Source organism: Phascolarctos cinereus, unplaced genomic scaffold (assembly GCF_003287225.1).
Source record: "Phascolarctos cinereus isolate Bilbo 61053 unplaced genomic scaffold, phaCin_HiC Scaffold_7;HRSCAF=346, whole genome shotgun sequence".
Taxonomy (NCBI): domain Eukaryota; kingdom Metazoa; phylum Chordata; class Mammalia; order Diprotodontia; family Phascolarctidae; genus Phascolarctos; species Phascolarctos cinereus.
Window position 1 is genome coordinate 55528942 of NW_027556180.1, and position 24831 is coordinate 55553772.

A 24831-nucleotide genomic window follows, 5' to 3' on the forward strand; every position below is an offset into this window, starting at 1 on the left:
TACACAGTATAACCAGTTTGCTTTAGACAGGTTTTCAGACTTGTTCTTCTTAGGAGCCCAGGAACTTCACGTTTTATTTTATCCTAAATCTCAAGTCTATCCCTTCCATATATTCCTTGTATTCAGTGAAGTATTATAATTGTCTCCCCAGTAGTCTGTGAAAACAGCATAAGAGCATTTCCGTAGGTATACTATTATAAATGGACAGTTTATTTGATAATTTGTCTTACTCGGATTACTTCATTTTGAGAAAGGTATATTAGAATTGTAGTGTTTTGTTAGTAGCTTGTAAAACATTACATAAAACAATATGCAAAAAACTATGAAGTTAGTACATTTTGAAGAGAAGGGTGGGAAAATCATTTGGTTAGGTGGGCTTAGTTGGAGAAGGCCTCTTAAAACCAATTTGGGGAAATGACATACATCATTAAGAGGGCAATCTAGGTGAAGAGGATACCAGGTACCAGAGGCACAGAAGTTAAAACAAGCAAGTTTTGGGGACCAGCAAGCATATTTTCTTTTTATTTAGGGCTGTGGATGGCCCTGGCAGGCCAAGATACTGGCAGAGCTGAAGGAAGAAAGGGAGAAAAGCTACCTGAACTACATAAGTATTCATTAACCAGGACCTCTGCCTCATTAGCACAGTGTTCTAACCAAGTATGATCACCAGCCACTACCATGCCCTGTACCGAGCCTGGTTCTCTTTCATGGAGGTCTTGGAGGAATTGTAGAATTTAGCTTGGTGCAGAGAGAAAAAGAAAGGGTTTTTCAGGTGAGTGGTGTAGAAGTAGCATGAGAGAAGGCATGGTAGCAATAAGCAGGGTACATGAGGTGCCCAGGAAGGAGTGAAAAAGCATTTATTAAGCACTTCCTACATGTAAAGCATTTGGCCAAGTGCTAGGCATACAAATAGGAAAGCAGACAGGCTCTGCTCTCCAGGAGCTCATATTCTCAAGGGAAAAACAACATATATAGCAAGTTTCAGCTGCAGGTCAAATGGAAAGGCCCTGGGTTGGTTAGGGTTCAATAGTAAAGCAGATACAGATACAGTACAACAAGAGCATGATGACCTAAGCTGTAAAAGAATCTAGTGATGACTCCAGTAGAGAGTCAGGATTCTCTGTAAGTTGTTGAGTAAGTTGAGTGCTATCATAAGCTATCATTTTATTTGATAAATTTTATCTGAATCCATATAATTTGCTAAAATAAACCTACATGCCTAGTTAGTGACTGAAAACAACTATTTAAGCAGCAGGTTAAGTAAAATTATGCTGTCTGTCAACCGAAGTTGATGACAGCAGCACCTGCAGAGCATGTCCTCTATGGTAAATGTGGGTTGAAAGTAAACCAGATCATTTCCATTCAAGCCCGTGGTCCCCGTGCTCTTCCCTTCTCTCCCCCCAAAAGTTGTACTTTGTACATTCGTAGGTGCACCAAGGTAATAGTCCCTTGACATTCTATGTTTGAAAGATAGCTTTTGATGAATAAGAAAACAGTGATGAATTTCTTTTTCTTTCTGTGCATGGGCGTAGGCCCATGGCGCTGCCCCCATGAGTCACTTCTCCCTCCCCCCCCCGACCCCTAATAGAGAAAACAGTGGCACAAATAATGGGGGAAATTGTGGTTTTAGTATATAATTCTGCAAATTTAATTTTCAGTTTGTTTTAATTAAGCTGATGTTAAGATTAGTTGATTCTTTCCCAAGCCAACAGAAATGATCTTCTCATACTAGAAAGTAAAATTGTGCAGATAGCATAGAGAAAGTATACTTCTACTTAGATTCTACTTAGAGCTTTACCATCAGTTTGGAAAGTGCTGTGATATGTCTGTCTAGTGTGATAGAATCTTAGGTTATTAGATTGTAAGACACCTTAGAAAATCTGCCTTCTTAGAGGCTCAAGGAGATTTATGTGGTAGACTTCTAGAGAGAAGTATTTCTATATTAGATGAAATAAAGTCAGCATGAATGAAGTGTAGTGGACCAAGCTGGGATTAGACTCCAGGTCTCCTGACTCTTTGTTTTATGAAGGGGGAAGGATCATTTGAGTATAATTGAAAACTTGATTGACTTTCTGGTTTCTCCCTTAGTTGGGACTTGATAAGTTTTCACAATAATGTAGTTATTTTATCTTCCAGCTTTTATTGACTACCCTTATCCTGGGTGTATTTTTTGTAGTTGTTTAAAGATAATTTCAGTGGCAAGGTTGCTTGCAATTTTCATACCTATTTGAAGGGGTTGAGAATTGTGAGAATCAAATGAGATAATATATGTAAAGAGCTTTCTAAATTTTAAAGTGCTGTATAAGGGCCTGCTATTATTACTATCACTGGTGGTTTCAGCAATAGTTAAGGTTTTTCTTGTGGTAACTCCCTCCACGAACACACTGAGAGGTTAAATTAGTTAAGTGTCTACTGTGTGCCTGGCACTGTGCTTAGCCCTGCATATGCAAAGAAAGGCAGAAGAAAGTCCCTGGGATCCTAGAAAAGGAAGACTTTTCTTCTACTCTGCTCTAACAGGGGCCTTCTAATACTCTAGGTTACTACCTCTCCCTTCTGGCCCCTCATCATACCTTCTTCCCCAAGTACATTTGTTTAATAACATTATTAAGGGGACTGTTTAAATATATATTTGCTAACGAGTTGTGAGAAAATGGCCATTGCTCTAGCCTTTTAAAATAACTTCTAGATTTTTGCTGTTATACCTTCAGAGAAACATTTACAGGTTTTGGGTTAGTAAATTGAAAAATTGCTAAGTGTTTGCTCACATAGTAACATAAAAAATGAAGTTAGTGACAGTAATTTGTAATTTAGAGGTTAAAATTAGAGGACTAGTTTGCATTTCCCAGTTGCAGGTAGCTACAAATATATATCCATATTTTGAAAATGTTTCTACTGAGAAACATACAGAAACCTGTTAACTTTTAACTAATCTACCCACTGATAATTCTGGTTAACATATAGGGTCTGGTGTGTGGTAGAATTAATGCCTGCTTCACTGGAGTACTGCACACATCTGTATTTTTCTGTGCCTTTTGGAAAGGGGGTTGATATATTCTAATTCCAAAATTGAAAATACGTTTTTCTATATAATGTTCCTTAAACAAATACACGACAAACCAAGAGCACTATAGCAGGTCGTATCGTGGTGGCCCATCACTGGCAATGATACTCTAAAATGTTCTTATGAATTGGGTATAGAAAAAGCACAGTCAGGAGATTGAGAATATAGGTGAAAAAAAATTTAATGTATGGCTTGATATAAACCATAAAGTCATTATGTGTGTGATTTTCATGTCTGTAAGGTTACTAGAACATATACCTTTTCCATTTTTTTCTTTCTAGGTAAAGGTATAGTGATCATTGCATATTGAACTTTGATTTTTCTTCATAGATTGGAGGGTGGTGGTGTTGGGCAACTTTTATGATATTTAAATATTTTACAATGATTAAGCGTTTCTCAAAGCTTTTACTATTAAAAATTTCAAAATATTACTCTATCAGTTTCTGTTCTTAACTGTATATTCAGTTTTAGCTGTTAGAGCAGAGAACATGAGAATCATTCTAACTTGGCTGTAATAATGGTACAGTAATGTCAGCTCCTCTCTACTAGAGGATATTATAATCCAGTACGTTTATTCACACTCTAACAGTTTGCGTCTTGAGAGTAAATAGAATAGGTTAAAATACTTACTGTACAGCTTTGAGGGACTGATTCAGCAGGAGTCATGATAATAGTTCAGCCAATCCACTTCAGCCATCAGTTTCCTTTGCAGTGTGATTATGATACCAGTTATAAATCCTTTTCTATTCTTTCCTTTGTTCTTCTTTACCATTTTTATCTTAAATTTAACATCCTATTTAAGGTGTGACTATATACAAGTGTAAAAAAAACATGGTAAGGAACACATCACCAATTTGAATCAGAATTACAGGAGTAGTATCTGCAATGGAAATGACTATTTGAACTTTTATCCTTTTCTTTATCATGATATGTATGACAGCACCTTAGTATTGAATAAAGTTACTAATATTAATGACATTGTTAATATGAACACTATGTAAGCTGCATTATAACTGAAAGCCAAATTACAGTTAGGTTTCTTGGAGGATTTAATAATAATAATAATAATAATATACTAGCACTTATGGTGCCTTTTTCTTGTGAAGTAAAGTATTTTATATTGTCTTATTCTTTTCCTCACAGATTCTTTAGGTAAACATTTTAAATTTTTACAAAAAAAAATTCAGAAAATACTGAATACCTTAATATTATAGCCCAGTTATATGGAAGGTGATTTATTGGTCAATCAGTGTTCCCAACCAAAATGTTCAAATAGCTAGAGGACTCCCAAGAGTAAGGTGTGAACTGTTTTGTGATGTCAGCCAAAGGTTTGTGAGCTCATGGAATAATTAGTCTCTTAGAGTCTATTTGAAAGAGATACTTCAAATCTAAAGTGGCTTGTTATTAACATTGTTTTCAATAGATGTTAATTTGCCATTGGCTTTTTATTGGCCAAAGACAATCTAAAACTTAAAGCTGTTGTTTTGTGTTTCCCCACTTAAATCTTTTTTTTTTTAATTTTGTCACCTTGCTGTTTTCTTTGTGTATTCATCTTTTGTGCTAAAGTAGATCAAACATGGCCTAGCTGGAATGCTTAGATATTCACAAAAGTTTTATTTGGACAAAAACAAGTCTCTAATTCAGGTTAAATGTTGCAAGAGGAGGAGGGGGGGACAGGGGACAAGTGTAATAGTCTAAATTATGGGATATGTGTTCTAAAATATGGTGTTTTTTTTTTTTTTTGCAAGAATAACCTCAGTTCTTTCCCTCGCATGTTTTCCCTCACCTAAAGTGTATGTTGGATTAATAGAGCAAGAGACCTTGGCCAGTCCTGCATTCATGTTGGTTATTATTATCCGTGATTCATTTCTGATTACCAGTAACCTTTTTATATAAGTAATTAAGTGTAATTCTCACTTTGCTTAAAAAGGTTAAATCATTCTATCTGTAATCTTTTTGTCCTTTCCCTTTCCTAAGCACTTTTTTTCTGTAGGTAATAAAAAGGGAGAGCTTCAAATTCCAAGGTATAGTTTGACCATTTAATGTGGTTTTACTATAATGCTATTTTTCTTCCATCCCCAAATCTCTTACCCCAGAGTTCACAGCAAAGTCAAAAGAATCCTAAATCAGGATTAATTAACTTTGTTTTTTATGTGTCACATCTGCTAGATTAGTGATGTTGGAGGTGTGGGGAGGAAGGAGAAAATAATTATGTGAAATGAGTGCTTCATATATTCTCAAGGAAATTATAGTCTTGATAAGGAAATCAAGCCTTATAGGAAGTAATTTATACCTTATATAGTACTAGACTGGACGTGCACAGTAGGGCAGCCAGGCAGAGGAGAAAGTATAGACCAGGTATGGGAAAGGCTGATAGAAGAGTTGGGACTTAAAATGTACTTTACTTGGTAGATTATTGAAGTAAGCAAGGAGCTGTGGGACTGGTGGAGGAGTGATGGGTAATATGAACCTAGATGTAGAGCTGGAAACGAGCAGAGCTTCTAGGGCAGAAGTGCTCTAAATACATAACGTGTTTGGAAATAAGGGAAGTGATGCCAGAGGACCTTGAACTTTAAGAGGTTGGGCACAATTTTTTTTTAAATAGTGGTGCCATGAAGCTCCCTTTCTCCCTGAAGACTTTAATTCTTTTTTGGGGGAGGGCTTTAAAAATATATATTTTTCTTTTTTCCTTGATTACATAGAAAGCAATTTTTAATACTCGTTTTTTAAAAATTTTGAGTTCCAAATTTCTCCCTCCCTGAGATGGCAAGCAGTTTGATAAACATATGCAATCATGCCAAACATATTTCCGTGTTAGTTATATGAAAAAAGACACAGACCCAAAGTGGGGGGAGAACCCATGAAAAAATAAAATAAAAAATTGTATGTTTTGATCTTCATCCAGACTCCATAAGACTTTAATTCTCATTCATTTTTGTTCCTTAAACTTCTGACTTTTTTGATATATAGGTTTAAGAAAATCTACCAAGAAGCGCAGTGAGTCACCACCTGCTGAGCTCCCCAGTTTGCGGCGGAGCACACGCCAAAAGACCACGGGCTCCTGTGCTAGTACCAGGTAATTACCAGCGTTTGCTGTTTTGAGGATTCCTTCCTTGCTGTCATCATAACAACATCCCTCACCTGGTGTTGGTTCTCCCAGTGAGGAAGTCTTCTCCCAATGCCCAGGTGTCTGGGACACTCAGCCATTGTGAGTCAGACAGAACATTTAACTATCAGAGTTTAATCGGGATGTTATGTTTTCCTCTAATTAATTTCTCCTCCTGAGTTTGTGATTTTTAACTTACTGGTTCATCACCCTCATTTTTCACTGAACCTTTTTTCTCTTTTCCCTGTTCTCTCCATTGTGCCTATTACATTCTTTCTATCACTGTGGTTTAGTTGAGTGGTCCAAACATGGAGACTTAAGCTGTTAGGCATGTTGGACAGTATAACATTGTTCCTTTTTTGAGTATCAACATATATCTTTTTTAAGAAAAATTTTTTTAGCATGAACCAATAAAGTGTGTTATTTTTTTAGAGTGCATTTTTAGATAAACATCTGAAACATCTTTTTTCAGCACAGTTTTCACTTAGGCATAAAAGCTCCTCGTGCCTTCTGTCCCCAGCTCTCCACTTTGAGGAGTAGTTTCAATTAATGACCAATAACTGTGCTTATTTTTCTCGTCCCTGGCATGTGTGGCTTATTTACTCTGCCTAAATTGTTCAAACTAAATGAAAAACATTAGTTTACCATCTTTCCCAGAAGACTTGGTTCTTTTCCTTTAAGATAACTTGGAGAACAGACAGACAAAAATTACTTGTTTGCATGCTGCTGGAGAAATAGACCATAATGTTGGTTAATAGGTTAAAAGTATCTTGAATTCTTCCTTTCCTCCATCAGGAGGTGCTTATCTCTTATTTTGAAAGTTTATTTCTACCAATTAGCTTTTGATTCAGGCCCAGACCATCTTTTGTTTTATTAGCATATTGTATTGGATATATTGTGTTATAGTTTAGTATCTCAGGGTTTGTGATTTATATTGAATGTCTTTTATTATGATATCAATTCAAATTATAAAGCTGTTTTCATGAAAGATCTGTTCTTTAGGAAATTCCAGTATTTAAAGAATTCATGATTTCTTTGGGGAGGGATGTAGTCATGGGAAGTAGGAAGGGCAACCTCTGAGTGCTTTAGAAGTTGGTCTTCATGAGTTACTGTGCTTGAAGCATTCAGGACTCTGGACAGCCTTTCATACTTTAGCTAAGCCGATTCTTCAGTATCAGACTTCTGAACCAGCATTTGCAGCATTTCTCATTGATGTGGACCTGTGAGCGCTTACAGTACTCCTTTGATGTAACCTTGCAGAACCAGGATCAACTTTATACATCCGTGTAAGACTTAGGTTGTGTAGAAAGTCTTAAAACAAAATTTTAATGTACGGTATTTTTAGAGAGTCTTTAACAAATTTTTTTATACCTTGATAGCAATGCAACTAGTATGCAAAGTGATTTAATCTAGTGTTTAAATTCATAACTCTGAATGAGAGACTGGCAAATTGAACTGTAAGCAGTCTTACCTTCCAATTTCATGTCAAATGAGTGGTAGCCTTGTTAGGCACACTAAGAGGTCATTAAAGGATGAACAGAGCCAAAGAAGACTAGTGTTACCTAAATTCTTTGAAGACTGAGTATACCAGATCAGGCCAGCAAATAAAATATTAGCATCTAGAGTACTGATAAATGTTCCTGGTGGAATACTATAGGTTTATGTAGGAAGCAAAATTACAGAACAGAAAATGATTGATAAATGAGCAGTCAAAGGTTAGAAAATTAGTAGCCCTGAGACTGTTATCCAGTCCTTTAAGGCATCCTTTATTATACCCATAGGATATCCCCCTCTTCTAAAAGCTAATCATTCCTTCCCTCTTCTACCACAAGAATATTCTTTTAGCTTTTTGAGAAACACTGTATGATATAGTAGAAAGAACATAGGGCTTAGCACCAGGAGATTTTTAATAAATCCCAGCTTTGAATTACTATTTCCATGATTGAGTAAATCATTTAACATGCCCGAGCCTCAGTTTATCTGTAAAATGAAGTTTATGCTACTTAACTCATTGTGGTGATGAAGAGAGCTCTTTATATGCTCCCTCATTGTTGCCTTTTGGGTCTTCTCCACAGTCAAACCAGTGGCCATCATTGAAGAGAGTTCAGCCCCTAAAGCATTTGAGTTCTGGATTGTAACCTACTCTAAGGGTCAGGAACAAGCACAATTGGTGAAAGAGGGAGTTTTCCCATCTCCTACAATTGTCTCTTTCTCATTGTGGATTCTACCAAGGGTTTCCCTCCACATGTATGTGACACAGAGCAGCTTACCTCAGCATCTACTGCTCAACAGTTGCCATAACCAGAACAGACAGTGTTTTGCCCATAGAATTATGGACCTTCTACCCTGCCTTTCATTAACTCCTTGAACTCTGGGCAACCTCTCCCTTTGGTTCTGGGGCTGAAGATACCTGGTATGACTGTCCTACTCCACCACTATCCCAGTGACCTAAAAACAAGGAAGGAAATAGGAAGTGCAAGTTCAGCAGTACCAAAAACAGTGTTGAGGAAGAAATAAAAAGAGATTTGGTTCTAGGGAAGATGGGGGCATTTTGCTTTCCTATCTCTTAATACTTTGATCACTGGAGAAAGGACCTATGTGTTTTCTGTCGTGCAAGAGCTAACTCTTCACGGATTGACTTTTGTGGCCCAGTGCCGTCTGTCTTCCATATGATATAAATGCTTTCCATGACTATGCAAGGTCTGAATGATGCTCCTGACCTATGATTATAAATAGAAACTCAGCATCCTGTTTTATTAGGATTATGTCATTGGGAGTTATAGACTGAGATGTTCCTCTTCTTTCCCCTTCCTCTGCTGCTACTGTTGCTGCACTGTGGTTATAGATAAGTATCGAACATGCATTTGATGTGGCTTGTTTTCACCGAGCTGTGGCTCTAGGAAGGCTTGGTCCTTACTCTGCACAAGAGGGCTCTCCTCAGAAGCCAGAAGCGGCCCTGGGACTTCTGTTCTCTATTATATGCATTTGAGGATAGAGGAGAAGAGGTATCTGTGGACTTGGGAACATTATCCACTCCCCAGGATTCCTGCATTTGGACCAATTCCCATGTTTTCTTATGTTTCCATCACCTTTGTGATTGATTACATAGTCTCAGTTAAATTTCAAAACACATCCCTAATAACAAGCCTCATTATTTGGATACAGGTAAAGATGCTAAACGATGAGTGACACTGCTATTTGACACACTGACATGGATTGGGATTATTTTTTTAAGGGTATACGAGTAGATTTAATAACACATAGTTCACACAGATCATTAAAGTGACTTCAGCAAATCATATCGTAGGTCAGGTAGATTTCAAAATGGAGAGGCTTGTTTTATTGACTTTACCACCAACCTTAACTAAAGAAAACAGTAACAAGAGAGGGCTAACAAGACCTGGGTTCAAGTCCTTCCTCTGACACATACTGACTGTGTAACTATGGGCAAATTACTTAACCTTTTCAGACAGCTTTTTAAAAGACTATCAATAAAATCTATTTCAGTTGCTAATTTGCATCGGTGGAGGAAGTTTCCATCCTGGGGGTCCCAGCTCTACCCCCACTAAAATAATTAAACAGGTAAATAAATGATGGAGAACAGGGAGCTGGGAAGACATGCAGCACAGCCTTTACCTCATTGCCGCTTTCTCCTATTCGTTGTTCTTTGTTTGCCAGACTAGGTCACTATGGGAAGGAAAGTATAAGCCATGATTCTTTACCCCATCACCTCTGACATTTGGTGTAGTGTGTATACCCTGCTTTTACCTAGTCCTTGTGTTAAAGCTAAGAAAAGATCCATCACATCTTATTATAGATTTAGACATGTTAAATATTAGTTGAAATGGATTTGCTGAGAAATTCAAAAGGAAGAATGTGTTAAACTACTCAGCAAATTAAAGTATCCTCTGGAAGCATCAGTTTACTAAATGATATATTAATTATTCATCATTGGTCGGTAGTATCTTTAATCTGATTTAAGAGTGTGTGTATACACACACACACACACATACATACATACATACATACATACATACATACATACATACATGAAAGTAATAAAGCTATATAAAGTTTAAAATTATATAGTTAACATCTACTTAATTCATCCAAATTAACGAAACTTTGCAATACTTCCTAAAATAACATTGTGGTAGACTGTCTTAAATATATAGCTGGTATCATATGAGCATGAATGTGTGGGAAAATGGACCTCTGTATCCTTTAGGGTAGTTTATTGGTACATATGTATAATCTTCCTTGGATTAAACTCTTAAAATTAAGCACACATTTAGTACTTACAGAAGCCTAGTTATTAGAAGAACACATCATTCATCTTTTTGTTAGCTTTATCTAAATAATAGGCTAGTTTCTTAATACTCTGTGTCTTCACTGTATAAGTAAATTTATTTGATAGGAATTTTGGAGTGTAGTGTAAAATTTGGATAATCTGAAATTTTAAAAGATCTTCTTAAATTTTTATTATCATCGTTGATGTTGTTGTTATTGTTGGTGGTGAGGCAGTTGGCGTTAAGTGACTTGACCAGGGTCACACGGCTAGTAAGTGTCAAGTGTCTGAGGCTGGATTTGAACTCAGGTCCTCCTGACTCCAAAGCCAGAGCTCTATCTGCTGCGCCACCTAGCTGCCCCCATGAATGTATTTCAAAGTACATCATTTAAATTACCTTATTTACAGTGAATTACGTGTTTATTTAGAATTTACTCTGTATAAGCCGTTTAACAAATTTTTTTGAGTTCCAAATTCTCTCTCACCCTCCTGCTCTACCTCTATCCCTTGAGAAGGCAAACAATATGTCAAGTGAAGTCATGCAAAATATAGTTTGATGTTAACCATGTTGCAAAAGAAAACGCACAAAAGCAAGAATAGTAAAGAAAAAAGTGTACTTCAGTCTGCACTCAGAGTTTTATCAATTCTTACTTGGGAGGTGAACATTGTGTATCATGAGACCCTTGGAATTGTCTTGTATTCATTGTCTTGATCATGGTAGCCAAATTTTTCACACTTGAGCATCATTACAATGTTGTTACAGATTGCATTATTAATTTTTTTCATTATTTCATCAGGTATTATTTTGGAAGTATGTGTGGAGGCTACTGGGTCATGATCTAATTTAAATGCTTTAAATGACTTGGAATTTCTCTTCAATTGGACATATTTAAACACATTTCTGTCTTGAAGTCATTGTGACAGTTCATAATGTCAAGAAAGCAAGTATATGCTACCCTTTAACTTCAGACCAATGACAAGGACATTCAGCCTGATGTTTTAAAATTTTTTATTTTGTCAGCATCTTGTTTTACATTATTAGTTTGAGAATGTCTCTCCTATTCATCAGACTTCTCTTTTTTTCTCTCAAGACTTCCTCTAAGTTAGTAACATTCTAATGAACATTTGCTATTTTGACACCTTGATTTAATCTCTATTACTTCCCTTTTTCTCTCACCTCATATTTAATCAGTTGCCAAATGCTGTTGATGCTATTTCTATAACATTTTATTGTACCTGCCCTTTTCCTCTCTATTTCAAATAATCTTCTGCTCATAACGACTCTTGTTACCATTTAGTTGCCTCCTAAGAGGTCTCCCCTCTGATCTTTTTAGTATATTCCTTATAATCCTGCTATGCTAACCATTCTGCTCAAAAATCCTAAATAACTCCCTTTTGTCTGCTAAGTGAAATTAAACTCATTTGCCTAACATCCCATGCCTCCCCTCTCTTACCCAGTGTTATAATCAGCCATATCTCATTGTACTTTCTTCCAGATAACTCTGTAGCCTAGCCAATATGGACTATGCTGTCTTAAGAATATTCCTGGCACTTTGCCGTTTTTACCCTTGCTTAAACTATTCCCTATGCCTGGAATGTCTCCTCAGTGATTTGGCTTTTAAATTCCTGTTAAACTCAGATACATTTTGATTCATGAAGGCATTATTGACTTCCAAATAAGTAATGAAAGTCCTAGATAAATTCTCAAATAAGGCTTCATTTATATATTTTTATATTATATGGACAGTGTATTTACTAATCTTTGTTGAGGACTTTTCCTCTACTGTGCTGTAAATTCCATGATCATCCCATGTTATCTAAGTGTTCTATTAGGCCCAACCAACTAGCAAAGAAGTCTACATACAACGTGTTCTTGGTATATGTTGTGTTGTGTTGAGTTGAAATTGTAACGTTTAATATCCCTTTATAGCTAAAAGGGCACATGTAATGATGAATTAGTTTAGACAATTTGGCATTGAACTCCTGAGGTAATAGGCATGATATGATAGAATATGATTTGTCCTGTAACTTTTGGGTGTGTGGCTTTCTTCAAGAGACCAAGAACCAGGGTGTTGTTTTTCTTTCTTTTTTTTTTTTTCCATTTATTTTTTACCTGGTTCATAAGAGTTTTGGTTGTTCCTTTGGATGGCACAGAAGTTTAACAAAAACCTGTCGTAGGGAATTTAGAAAAATTGACCTTCTGAAAGTCTGTAACCTGAAAAAATTGGGACATTTTTAATCCCAACCTCAGCAAAAGAAAAGTTCTATTTAGGAATTCTTTCCATTTGCTAAACTACGGGTAAACGTGGCCTTAACATGAACATCATTATGCCAAGAATCTCTGAGGTACTGTGGTTTTCTAGAACCATTTGCTTGACTTTTCAAAAGAACAAAGTAAAGAACAAGCAAGTGGGGAAACTACTTTTATACAGTGTTGTAGGATTATTTTATATAGTTTTGACTTTTGTATTGGATTTGATTGGTTTAAGGTTATGAACCCAAAAATGCATATGCCTATGAAATATTCCAGAGTTTAAAGCAAAAAAAATAAATTAAAAAGCCATCTTTAGTGAAAAAAACCATTGATTTGCTCTCAATCCCTAAGTTCAGTTTTTGGATTTAGCTACTTGTTTCTGTGATCTTGGGTAAGTCACCTAATTTTCCTGGCCTTCTGCTTCCTTTCTTATGAAGATTATAGAGTTGAACTAGATGATCTGTAAAACAGCTTCCAGCTTCAGTTACTCTGGCCTCCCCATTTTTACAGTGTGAGTTTGTGCTATATTGGATAGAATACAGTTCTTCTTTCTTGACTGCTTTGCCTAACTGGTAATAGTGCATATGGTGGTATTTATTCCTCTAGTCGGCGAGGCTCTGGCCTGGGGAAAAGAGGAGCGGCTGAAGCTCGCCGACAGGAGAAGATGGCAGACCCTGACAGCAACCAGGATGGAGTTAACTCATCAGCTGCGCGCACAGATGACCCTCCACAAGGAGCTGCAGGTGGGCCTGCATCATCTCTACCATGCCACACAAAATGCAGGGTGGAGATGGGTGGACAGTTAAGGGCAGTAGGTCAGGGTATTTCTTTACTGTCATGTTAGCATTAATATTTTATCATGTGCCATTAAAAATTGTTTAAATGTGTGCTAATTATATGCAAGGATCAGTTTGGGATAAAAGATGGGGTGGGAATACTTGCCATGTAACACCTAATTAGGAATTTAAGTCCAGAGTAAGAACATATTAATTATTTATGTTAGTGAAACTGCAGGGGGTTTTCTGTTTTTGTTGGGAGGGTAATGTTTAGCGTGTATGTATTTACCTGCAACTTTTCACCCCAGGTACTACATTATGCATATTTTTCATTTCAACACATTAATGAAAGTGACTTAAAATTATAACTTTCCTTTTTCCAGATTTCAAAGCACAATACATCAGTTATGAAATCAATACAGTTATCCTTTTTCATTAGCCTTTAGAGTTAACACAATAGCAAACAATACCTCAAATCTTTGATTCCTGGTAGACGTTGTGATTTTATTTTGTGTAAAATGTGTGACTCAGCCCTAGCAGTATGCATTGGTAACTTGAGCTCTAGGAATTCATGAAAATGAGTCAATAATAAAGGGTGAATTTTCTTTTTTTGTGTGTGTATAAATATCTACTTGTTGCATTACAGTGTAGTCTTGATGCTGTTTGTGTAGCACTAACAGATTTTGCATTGTGAAATGAACAACAAATTTTTGCTAAGTATTTTCTTAGAAACATTGATGTCCTCAAATTTCCCTACATTAATTGACCTCTGACTTATTCTTACTTTTCTGCAAAGCTGTTTCTACCCCCAAACATCATAACTATTTGAATATATATACTTAATTCTTTTCATGCTTTTTTTGATGTGGGTCTGTGTGTAGATCTCAATTATTTGATTGCAAAAATAGTCAGATCATATCATTTGTTTCTGAATACTTTTTGCTAGAGTTATTAATAAACTTTTTTGATGAGAGTATATTTTATAAACACACCTCTGCTATTAGAGATGGTTTTTATACATATTCCATCCCTCTCAACATAATGGAGGCCTAGTTCAGGCCTTTTGAGTTTCAAGCCTGAAGATGGAAGCAAGAAGATCCTTACAGAAAGCCAATTAATTTTATTCAAATTCTTATTCTCTATTAGAATATGTCATTGTGTATTTTTTGATGTAATGTAAGCCAGATCATGTCCCCTAAAATATGACACAGCTTTTAAGGTTGGTATTAAGCATATTCTCCTGCAGAACATTCTACTATATTTGGTGAAGTACTGTGTATATATAGTTTTCAAAGATTATTCTAAGAAGCAAAAGATGAAATTTTTCAATATTGGATTCGCAGCTATGGATGAATCTGTAGATGATTATTTCAGCGCCAGTGTAACCTTGTGTGATTTATAATGGAGACAAATAGAAATACTTCTCCTTTAACTTGATAATATAGGCAGAGTGGACAAGTTATCAGATATCTGTGCCTTAGTTTACCCAGTTTATCAAATGGGCAATATATTTGACCTTTGCAAGTATAATGTAAAAGTGGCAAATCATGGCCATTTACATCTTGTAGAAAACCACTTTCAATTTTTAACATTTATTTTGAAATTTCTATATTAATATGAATGATCCTTTAGATTTTTTTCGTGTAAAATTGACCCTTCTCCCCCCATTTTAACAGGCAATTTTTCCATTTTGCTTTGTTTTATTACTATCCAAAAGATGCCTTTTTTCCCCCCAGCTTTTAACTTCACTGTGTTTTTATTGGTATTTAAAATGATTTTAACTTATTTGGTAAATGTAGTGGGTCTATACTATATCTTCCAAATATGAATATTTGAAGTTCCCTGCTGCTTTTTTCCATTTAGCCGCAAACTAGAGAACATTCTAGGTCCTTTCTTGTTCATTGTTTATTATTAGGTTGCCACATAATTATGGTCAGCCTTGAGAGAAATTTTGAGGGATTTTAAAACTGCTGCTCCAAAAATTTGAGTCCCATTGAGGTTGGGTTGAGTCTTTGATTTCTTCCTATCTATTTGCTATGACCTGTGTTTAATTTGAGATGACCGTTTTTGTTTTTTATTCAGACCACAACTGGGGGCCCATTCACAGTGCTTCCAGTTTTTGTGGGGTTCTTCTAGACATCAGAACTATACTTGGGTATCCAGGGTGTGAGCTAGTAAACTCTGTTACACTATTACAGAATTCTAAAATGGAAAAAAAAATAGCAAGAATGCTAGGGAATTTGCAGTGTTTTGTTTCTGTTAAAGGGGGATACACACATGCACACACCATACATATGTTTGTATATACATATATGTATATGTGTGTATAAACACATTTGTATGCATGCATACGTGTGTGTGTATATGTATATTTGTTGTTATGGCAAGAAAAAAAGTGAATTGGGTTTTTGCACGTCCAATTTACTTTAGTTGTATTCTTCTAAAAAGGTAAAGAAATATTTGATAATAACTCTTTCTGTCTCTTTTTTCCTTAATTTTCTAACAGTCCTCATAGAATGGTGGCTCTCACTTCCACATTAAGGCGTATAGTGCTAGTGTTTGTTACAGCTGCTGATATCCATGTTCCAGAATTTCAGTTTTACCCTAGATAGCCAGCTTCTGTAATCTCATGAATTCTAGTTGTCATAAATTTGTTCTAATGACATGAACCTTTTTTTGAGAACACAATAGTTTGTATATGCCCCACAAAAGTAAGCAGTTAAAGGACGAAAACTTTCAGTTCTTTAAATAGATTTCATGTAACAAATTTTCACAGTTCGTTGTGCATTTATGCATATGCCTTTTGAGAATTTATTAATAATATTTTCATATGATGCCATAAAAATCTGTTCACCACAGGTAGGGAGAACAGAGTAAGTAAAGAATAAGAGGCTAGGGCTCAATGTGACCTTGACCAACTTTCATTGCTGCTTCAATAACATTATCTTTACCAAAAGGAAAGCACTTAATACATTACTATCAGTATATCATCACCACACTTACTTTATTCATAAGCTCTTAAAGTTGTGGAATTGGATAGATTTTCCATTCATCTGGTCATAACTTCTGCTCACAACATGACTTCTCATCTGTTGTCATGGATTTTAAAATACAGGTGTACTGCTTCATTACAACATAATTTTAAATTTATCTCTGATACAGTTGAGAGATCTTTATAAGTAACATAAAAAGTGCTACCTCTCCCTTTTTGGAAGTTGTCCGGGGTGGGTGGGTTTTTAGTGTGGAGTCTTCCTTTTCTTTTTTTCTTTTTCTTTTTCTTTTTCTTTTGGCTAGGCAGTCGGGGTGAAGTGACTTGCCCAGGGTCACACAGCTAGTATCACGTGTCTGAGGCCAGATTTGAACTCTCAGGTCCTCCTGACTCCAGGGCTGGTGCTCTATCCACTGTACCATCTAGCTGCCCCAAGGCTTCCCATTCTTGATAGAGATTGTTGACAATTGCGCTGTTACTTGCACTCTCAGTAAATTGCTTTGGGCAGTGAGGTTAGAGGTGATAATGACCTTTCTCTCAGTTCTTTTTTGATCTAGGTCATCTATCCATTCTACACGTCTCCCTATTGAGAATTACATTAATTCATTTAATTTTCCATAATCATTATTATTGATGATCATACATTAAAAGTCAGAGGATCCAGAAACTGAATTTTTGAGAAGTCTTAAATGGTAGGCATGCGTGCGTGCACACATGTATTTTTATATCAGAAACAGCATTCTTGACTGAGTATGTTGGTTTTTAAGATTTTATATTCTCAGCTATAAATGGCTTTTCTTTATGTGCTTGTCCTAGGCTTCATTTTCTTTGCTGAAATAAGATTCCACTTAGTCATTTCATGTTCTTGGATTAGCATTTAATTCTAAAGCATGAGTTTTTATAACATGGGCAAGATTTTAATTCTGATAAAATGAAATATTTGGTTTTGTGTTAAGAAAACATGAAAGTAATTTAGATCTTTTGATATTTTGGTGTTCCTATATTTTGTCTTTAAAAAATTTACTTTGACTACTTTACATCTTTTTCAAAAGAATAATAGTGACATTCTTCCTAGTAGATACACATGCTAATTTTAGAACTAAGCTTGAAAGCAATTCAGGTATGTGACTTCAGATGTGCTGGATGATATATGATCTGAGGTAGGCCAGGTGCAGAGGGTTGGATTTTATTTTCAATCAGAGGATGTGAGGAAATGTTAGGTCCCCCTCCTGCTACGTTTCATAATACATTTGAACCTTTTTTGGGTGTTACTCTGAAGTGGTTGCCAGATTGGCATTTGTGGTTTTAGTATTTTCCTGAGTAGATGAGCTATTGTGTTAGTTTAAGCATTGAGGTGGACATTTGCTATTTCCAAATAGTGCTTTACTAGTCAAAGGTTGTAGTTAACATATATGTCAGTACCTTCATCCTGAAGATGCAATCTTCTCACAATCTGGGAGTAGAGAAATCATTATCTACCAGGACTAGAGTCCAGGAAGTATGATGAACAAAGACTCCCTAGAAGGCACATCACTTTGGAGGAGCATTGCCCCAAAATACCAATTTCTGGTGCTGCTATTTCTGAATGCTGCCTTGGAAGGTCGGTCCTCTGATTTAACATCATCCCAGTCTTATCAATCTTGTCTGAGTTGAGTTTGAGCAGTCGAATCCAGGACAAGATTTCATTCAGGAACAGTTTCAGAGAGACCAGCTCGGGGCCAGCTGAGAGGGACTCACGGATGACCTGCACAGGCTGCGCGCTGGTGCTCAAGCTGTAGAACACACAGTACGACGTCTGACTCTTCCTTTGAACACCAGAGGACACAGTGCTCAGCTTTGAGGGCAGAGAAGTGACTGACTCACCATGATCCTTTGTGATCTGTTAAAACTTTTTTTTAAAGAGAAGCCAATCATACGGTGATTAAGTAATCCTCCCCCCTCCCCCTTTTTTTTTTCTTCTTTCCAGCTTCTAGTTCTGTTGCTGGGGCTGTAGGCATGACCACCTCTGGTGAGAGTGAGTCAGATGATTCAGAGATGGGAAGACTGCAAGGTAAAAACAAGACAGTTATTGGGCTTACAAGAAACTACTGGTAAATCCACAAACCGTTGGTTCTGGTTCTAACTTTGGGTTCCTGAAATTCATTCAGACAGCTTCATTTGTTATGCACTTTTATCATCTGAACATGTTTCTTCTAACTGTGTCTGCACTTCGGAGAAATGGGTCCTTCTCTGTAGAGACTTGAGGATTTTGCAGTATAAGAAGAAACAGCTGCCTCTATTATTTCTAGTGTGGAACTAGGAAAGTATTGGTAGTGAAGGTCTTGCATAGTTGGTATTTACATTGCTTATGGAAAAATACCGGATTCTTTGGCTGATTTTTTTTTTTTTGGTGGTGGTGGAGGTGTTAGTTTATTTACCATGTGCTTTATTTTAGTCTTTCAATTTTGTGCATATATAGGAATCAGTCTGACGATATATAACACCTGTTATTAGAACGTAATTTTCCCCTATTGGGACAAGTCTATATAGTTGTACTCTTTTATATAACTTATTTTTTAAAAGGGGAGAAAATGTCAAAGCAATTAATCTAACTTGTAATGTTAAACTCATGTGCCAATATCACAGTAATACAAGTATAATAATGTATGTACATATTTAGACGATGTTTTATTTCTGTTCTAGTTGCTCACTACAGCATATTTGTACCATTATTGAAAGAGGTAGAGAATCGAGGCAGGAGTTTAATATGCTAAATTGATTTTTATAGTATGTTCATTCTTTTCTGAACTCTGCTTTGGCCGTCAGTTTAATAGAACATATCTAGTGCTACAGGTGCCTTTTTATAAAAAAGTGTTTTTTTAATTCTTTAACTGTGTTTGACAGAAGAGACTTGTTCTAAATATAGGTTCTTTTCAACCAGAAAAACAAACATTTCTGAGAAGAGTTATAACAGCTCTCCAGTCTTAATCTCACAAGAAACATGTTATTTGTAAAATAGTTTTTAGGTAGCTTTTGAGAGTTCCTAAAATAATTTTTCTGAACTTCTTGAGCGCTCCAGCTTTTGTGAGTCATGCAACTTGCCATTATTAATTCCATCAGATGCGTAAATCACTCGAGGATTTATTTCTCCTCCAAATTGTTAAAATCTTGTTGCTGACTTGCACTTTTTAAAAATGACATGACAAAAATGAAATTGGGGATCAAACTGATTTTGAAAATGTACCTTATGATCTATTTGGGGACATAATCCTAAGTCACTGACAACTCTGATTTTTTTTAAATGTTTCTGTATAAAATGGGAAAAGTAAAGAAACACAAGGATCTTAAAGTATAAAGGTTGCACTGACAGTTTTAATGTAGGATCTGTAATTTACAAATCAGTAATCGTCAAGTAAATTGTGTTAGAAATTTTTGTGTATGATCAGTTGCATTAAGCCAGCTCATAATTTTCTTTTCTCTTTGTTTTTGTTTTGTTCTTTTTGTTTTTTGTTTTTTGTTGTTTTTTGTTTTTTGTTGGTTTTTTTTTTGTGTATGTGTATTGTTTTGTTTTTTAGCTCTGTTAGAGGCTAGGGGTCTTCCTCCTCACCTGTTCGGTCCTCTTGGTCCTCGGATGTCACAACTTTTCCACAGGACAATTGGAAGTGGAGCTAGTAAGCCATAGTTTTAAATTAGTTCTCCCCTCCAAACCCTTATTATTTAGTTTATTTCAACTAGTTAGTTTTTAATGTAAATATTAAGAATGGAAGTGAGTCTTCATAAGCCTTAGTCTGTTTTTAAAAACACAGTTTACTTGTTAGCAGTCAGTATAAACTCATAGAGTTAACATTTAATGTTTTGTTTTCAGATTTATGTATATTTTAAAATCATGTTAATAGTACATCTAGACATTATATCTTGGGTTATGCCAGATGAGCTTGTAATAAGTGGAATGATAAAACAATTGATCCACTCATGTTATATGTTTGATGGTATACATACAGAATAACCAGCATTTGTATTTACACACAGATTTGAACTTTAAAGTTCTTTATCTGTATGTATAAATCTATGTAAAAGATTTTTTTTGCATGTTACAGATACAGATATGCACTTGAGAGTAAAAATCTCCTAGGTTCATTTTATATTCTAGGTTTATTCCAGATTGGTGTTCTTATGTTGTACTCTAAGAGAATGGGGGACTACCTAAGGCTTAAACTTAGAGTTGAAAACTTTGTAAACCACAAATCATTTTATACTTTTCATAGAATGCTCTCTTAAAAGTAGAACTTCTGTTTTGTTAAAATAGTATGCAAATACAATTACATCTACAGAAACTGAGAAGTGTTTCTCAGTTTTTGAAGTAACATCAGGCTATGTTAATGATGATAGTGATCTATTAAATATTTCTAGTTTTGTTTATTGTTAAGGTAAAATATGGGGGGAGGGATGTGTGGGTGGGGAGGGGTGGGTGGCATTAGGACAAACCTTGAGTTTATATTTTTGGAGTCTTTTTAGTTTTCAGTTTGTTCTGATATAAAGAAATTAGAGCTGGAGCCCTGATGCCATCAGACTCCATTCTCAGATAACCTATATACAAGAAAGCTTTGAGGTTCTCATTGTCCCTTAGAACTAGCCCAGTATCTTAATCATATGTTTCTTTATTTTACTTCCTAAACAAACAATTGTCTGATAGAAGGACTTCATAAACATGGAGAAGAAGGCCTGCCCATCAGTGTGTCTTCCTGTGATGCCAGGCCTAGTGTTGGCAGGGACAGGCATGGAAAATGAGGTCAGGTGGTAAAGAGCCTTTCCCCATTTGAGAGAAGCTGCCTTGGCTCTTTGATATAAGCTCTCCTTAATGTGTCCTGGGCACAGTGTAGATGCAGGATGTGGCTGATCAGAGGAGCTCCCTGTTTGCTGGCAGGAGTGTGGTACTTGTGTTTCTGTTGCAGGTTGTGATTAGCACACATTGCTCTAATGGGCCCTATTTGTGGATTGAGTGATCTGAGGCACAGAAAAGTGAGTGACTTGTCCAAGCTCTCATGGATTGCAGCACACACTTCCTAGTTTTTAATTACAAAATATTGCCATTAGGCAGTACTGTTTTTTACATGGTCATACTTCCTAATCTCATCTTATTGAAGTAAATGGTACCTTTAAAAGGAATATTGAGTAATACCGTCCTTTCATGCCAATTTTCTAGGACTTTCAAAAATCATTGCTAATATAAAACTTAGTATTTTATCACCTGTATAGAATCAGTCAGGATCAGAAACTAGGTCTTGGTGTAAGTCTAAATGCAGTACTGTATCCACTATACCAGGCTGTCCTCTGATACGAAAGGCCCTTATGTACAGTTGGTTTTGTGTTAGGGATCTTAGTCAAAAAGTTACTATATGCATGGGGTGGAAATGCCAGGCCATCTCTAGGAACAGTAATTGTCACTATATAATTATAAAAGGTTACCCTATCTGGAACTCACAGTATTATATTATTACACTTTTTAAAGGTTTGCAATAATAAATGGTCTTTCCCACTTAGTAAAGGCTCACTATAAGCATATTCTTTACTGTTTTTCTGGAATATCACTTAAGTTTAATTGCAGTCAACATGTCCAGTTCCACTCTGGAATTCAAGCATGAAGCTAACAGCTGGCATTCAAACACTTTAAGATTTTATAATGCACTTTACATTATTTTATTTGATCCTCATAACCATCTTGTATTGTAAGTTCTGCAGGTATTCTCTTCATCTTATAGATGAGGACATAGAAGCCTAGAGAGAGTCATTGACTTGTACAAAATGTTGGAGATGAGATTGGAGCTTGAGTTTCTCCTGAGAACACAGGGCTCTGATCTAAGGATCAGAGGTTAGAATTCCAGCTTGGCTATTCACGACCAAGGGTAGCAGTCTTGGACAAGACACTGACTTTCTCTAGGCCTCCATTTTCTCATTTGGAACATGAATTTGTAACATTGATAAGACTCTGTCTTCTCATACCTCCCATACATGCGGCATTGCCTCCACTAGACCTCCCACTTTTTAGTTCGATTGATAAGGTAGGAAAGAGAGCAAATCCAGTTGCTCAGAAAAATTAATATATTAAAACTGTGCTCCTGAAGGGAAGTGAGAAGAGGTAAAATGTCACTAGCCTTGATTGTACTTTGTAATTTGAGTTGGATTGGATAACTGACTAAAACTCAGGTGGTTGTCTGTGTTTCTACATAAATGAACCTCATAGTAGATGACCTCATAATGCCTTTTTTACAGTGGAATTTAAAGAAAAAAAGGAGGTGCTCTGATTCATTATATTTAGTGCCTTTTAGGTTCTCACCTTTGAAAATTAATGCTCACATAAGAAATTCATTCTGCCTAGGTTCTAAGTACTTTGCCATTTCCCTTTTTGTTACAACTTGAAACCAGATTGAGTTTTAGAGCATTGTTGAATTTCTCTAAGACATCACCTCGCTCTTTTTTGGTGCAATTAAAATAGAAATATTTAGCTCTATAAAAAGTTTTCTTTACAATATTTCTTTTCCTTTCAGAACTTAGTTCTATATGCAAAGGAGCAATACAGGGAAAATTCGTGGTTTTGCGCTAATAGAGTTGCAGTTAAACCCCTATTTGTTCCATAAGCTTAAATTATTAATTGAAAATTTAATTAAAACACTTAATATTTGAATATAACGCCAGCTTTTAGTCTAATTTTTTTTTAAGCTTAGAAAACACCTGGATCCCATTAAAGCCATTTCGGGTGCAGAGATGCACTGTAGTTACTGATAGAGTTGATCAAGTTGCTCTTCTCTTGAATTTAGCAGTTAATATGTTTTGACCCATAGCACAGAGATGGTTTGTTTCTTTCTTTGTTCTAGTCTAAACCAAAAGAGGAAGAACAAGTGCTCTTTCACCCAAGTCTGTTTTATGCCAAGGAATAACGGTTCCTTAAATGTAAAGCAAGGTTCTTTTTCTTCTATAGGTTCTAAGGCCCAGCAGCTTCTACAAGGACTACAAGCTACTGATGAAAGTCAGCAGCTTCAGGCAGTGATTGAGATGTGTCAATTATTGGTCATGGGAAATGAGGAGACATTGGGAGGGTTTCCAGTAAAAAGTGTTGTTCCAGCTTTGGTAAGGATGATAGGATTTTGGTGGGGTTTTTAAATGGTTTTTGTGTCTTTCCCATAAATATCCTTTTCTTTGTTTATTACCATGTTGTTTATTAGAATAATAGTTGAAGATTATATGGTATTTTAAGGTTTGCAGAGTGCCTTATTTACATTATCTCCTTGGAGCCTGACAGCCATGGGGTGAAGTAGCTACAGCAGGTAATGTTAAGAGATCAGGAAGCTGAGGCTCAGGGTTGAAGGAGCTTGCCTGTGGTCACAGATTGATTATGTGTCAGGGATAACATTCAAATGCAAGTTTAGAACTCTTTCCTCTGTGCCACGCTGACTTTATACTAGGTGGTTTATCTAATTGAAAATTTATTATTTGTTGATATTAAAGAGTACATATGACATGTAATAGAACTGGGAGAAATGTGCTTAAGTGGAATGACAGATGGGCTAACTTTCCCTTGGCCTTGCAGGAGTATTCTGATTATGAGGTGCATGTATACATGATAGCCCAGCTAACAAAGTGGCGCCTGACATGTGAAGTCTCTGGCTGATCTGTGTAGGGGGCTGGTTGTACCTAAGTAAAATCCCAGCTCTTCCACTTAACTGTTTGTATGACCTTGGGCAGCTGACTTGACATCTTTGGGTCTTCATTTCCTTATCTATAATATGGGGATAGGATGGATTAAATAGCTTCTGGGAGCCCTTCCAACTTTAGGTTTGTGTTCATATAGATAAATCACATGAGATTTTCTTTCTCCTTTTCCATTTTGTGTCTGTTTTGAAAGGGGTAGCATTTGGGCCAGTTTTTATATTTAATGGCATTAGTGTTTTTCCTATGTCTCATAATGTTCCATGAAGGCTTGGGTTGCTTCCTTTTTTTATTCCACATATCTTAGGTGTCAGCATATCCTGTTTATTCTACCTTTATCTCTTGTTTCTGGCTGAAATTATTCCCATTAACGTCACTCTAGTATACTCTGTTATTATCTCTTGTATGGACTATGGCCATAGGCTTTTAATTGGTCTTTCTGCTCCATTCACACTGCTTCTGGAATTATCTTCCTAATGCACAGGTCTGATCATGTTACTTTTTAGTGTTCAGAAACCTTTGGTCACTTCCCATTGCCTATCCAAACTTTATTTCAATGCTTGGCATTTAATCCCTCTCACAATCCAACATATTTCATCTCCTTGTGCAAACTCGGGCTGCTTGTTAGCTGTGATGCTGTTTTACAACTCTGCATGATACCTCATGTAGATCTT

The 24831-nt window shown here is 36.1% G+C and overlaps 1 protein-coding gene and 1 long non-coding RNA gene across 14 annotated transcripts in view; one reads left to right on the forward strand and one right to left on the reverse strand.

The window, feature by feature from the left end:
- The window catches only part of TRIP12 (thyroid hormone receptor interactor 12), a 181013-nt gene that overhangs the window by 103883 nt on the left and 52299 nt on the right, over nucleotides 1–24831 (forward strand). For 11 of the 13 annotated variants that reach the window (XM_020970927.2, XM_020970926.2, XM_020970931.2 and 8 more), the window contains 5 exons: nucleotides 6032–6137; nucleotides 13316–13452; nucleotides 18441–18524; nucleotides 20029–20124; nucleotides 23430–23578. In XM_020970927.2, the coding sequence (XP_020826586.1) occupies nucleotides 6032–6137; nucleotides 13316–13452; nucleotides 18441–18524; nucleotides 20029–20124; nucleotides 23430–23578 (572 nt within the window). The remainder of the gene's footprint in view (nucleotides 1–6031; nucleotides 6138–13315; nucleotides 13453–18440; nucleotides 18525–20028; nucleotides 20125–23429; nucleotides 23579–24831) is intronic. The other 2 variants (XM_020970933.2, XM_078147272.1) reach the window with 2 other exon arrangements.
- On the reverse strand, nucleotides 76–4343 carry LOC110197220 (uncharacterized). Its single transcript, XR_002321427.2, has 3 exons — nucleotides 4263–4343; nucleotides 3692–3869; nucleotides 76–155 (listed from the first exon to the last, which is right to left on the reverse strand). It is a non-coding gene; the product is annotated as an uncharacterized LOC110197220 (long non-coding RNA).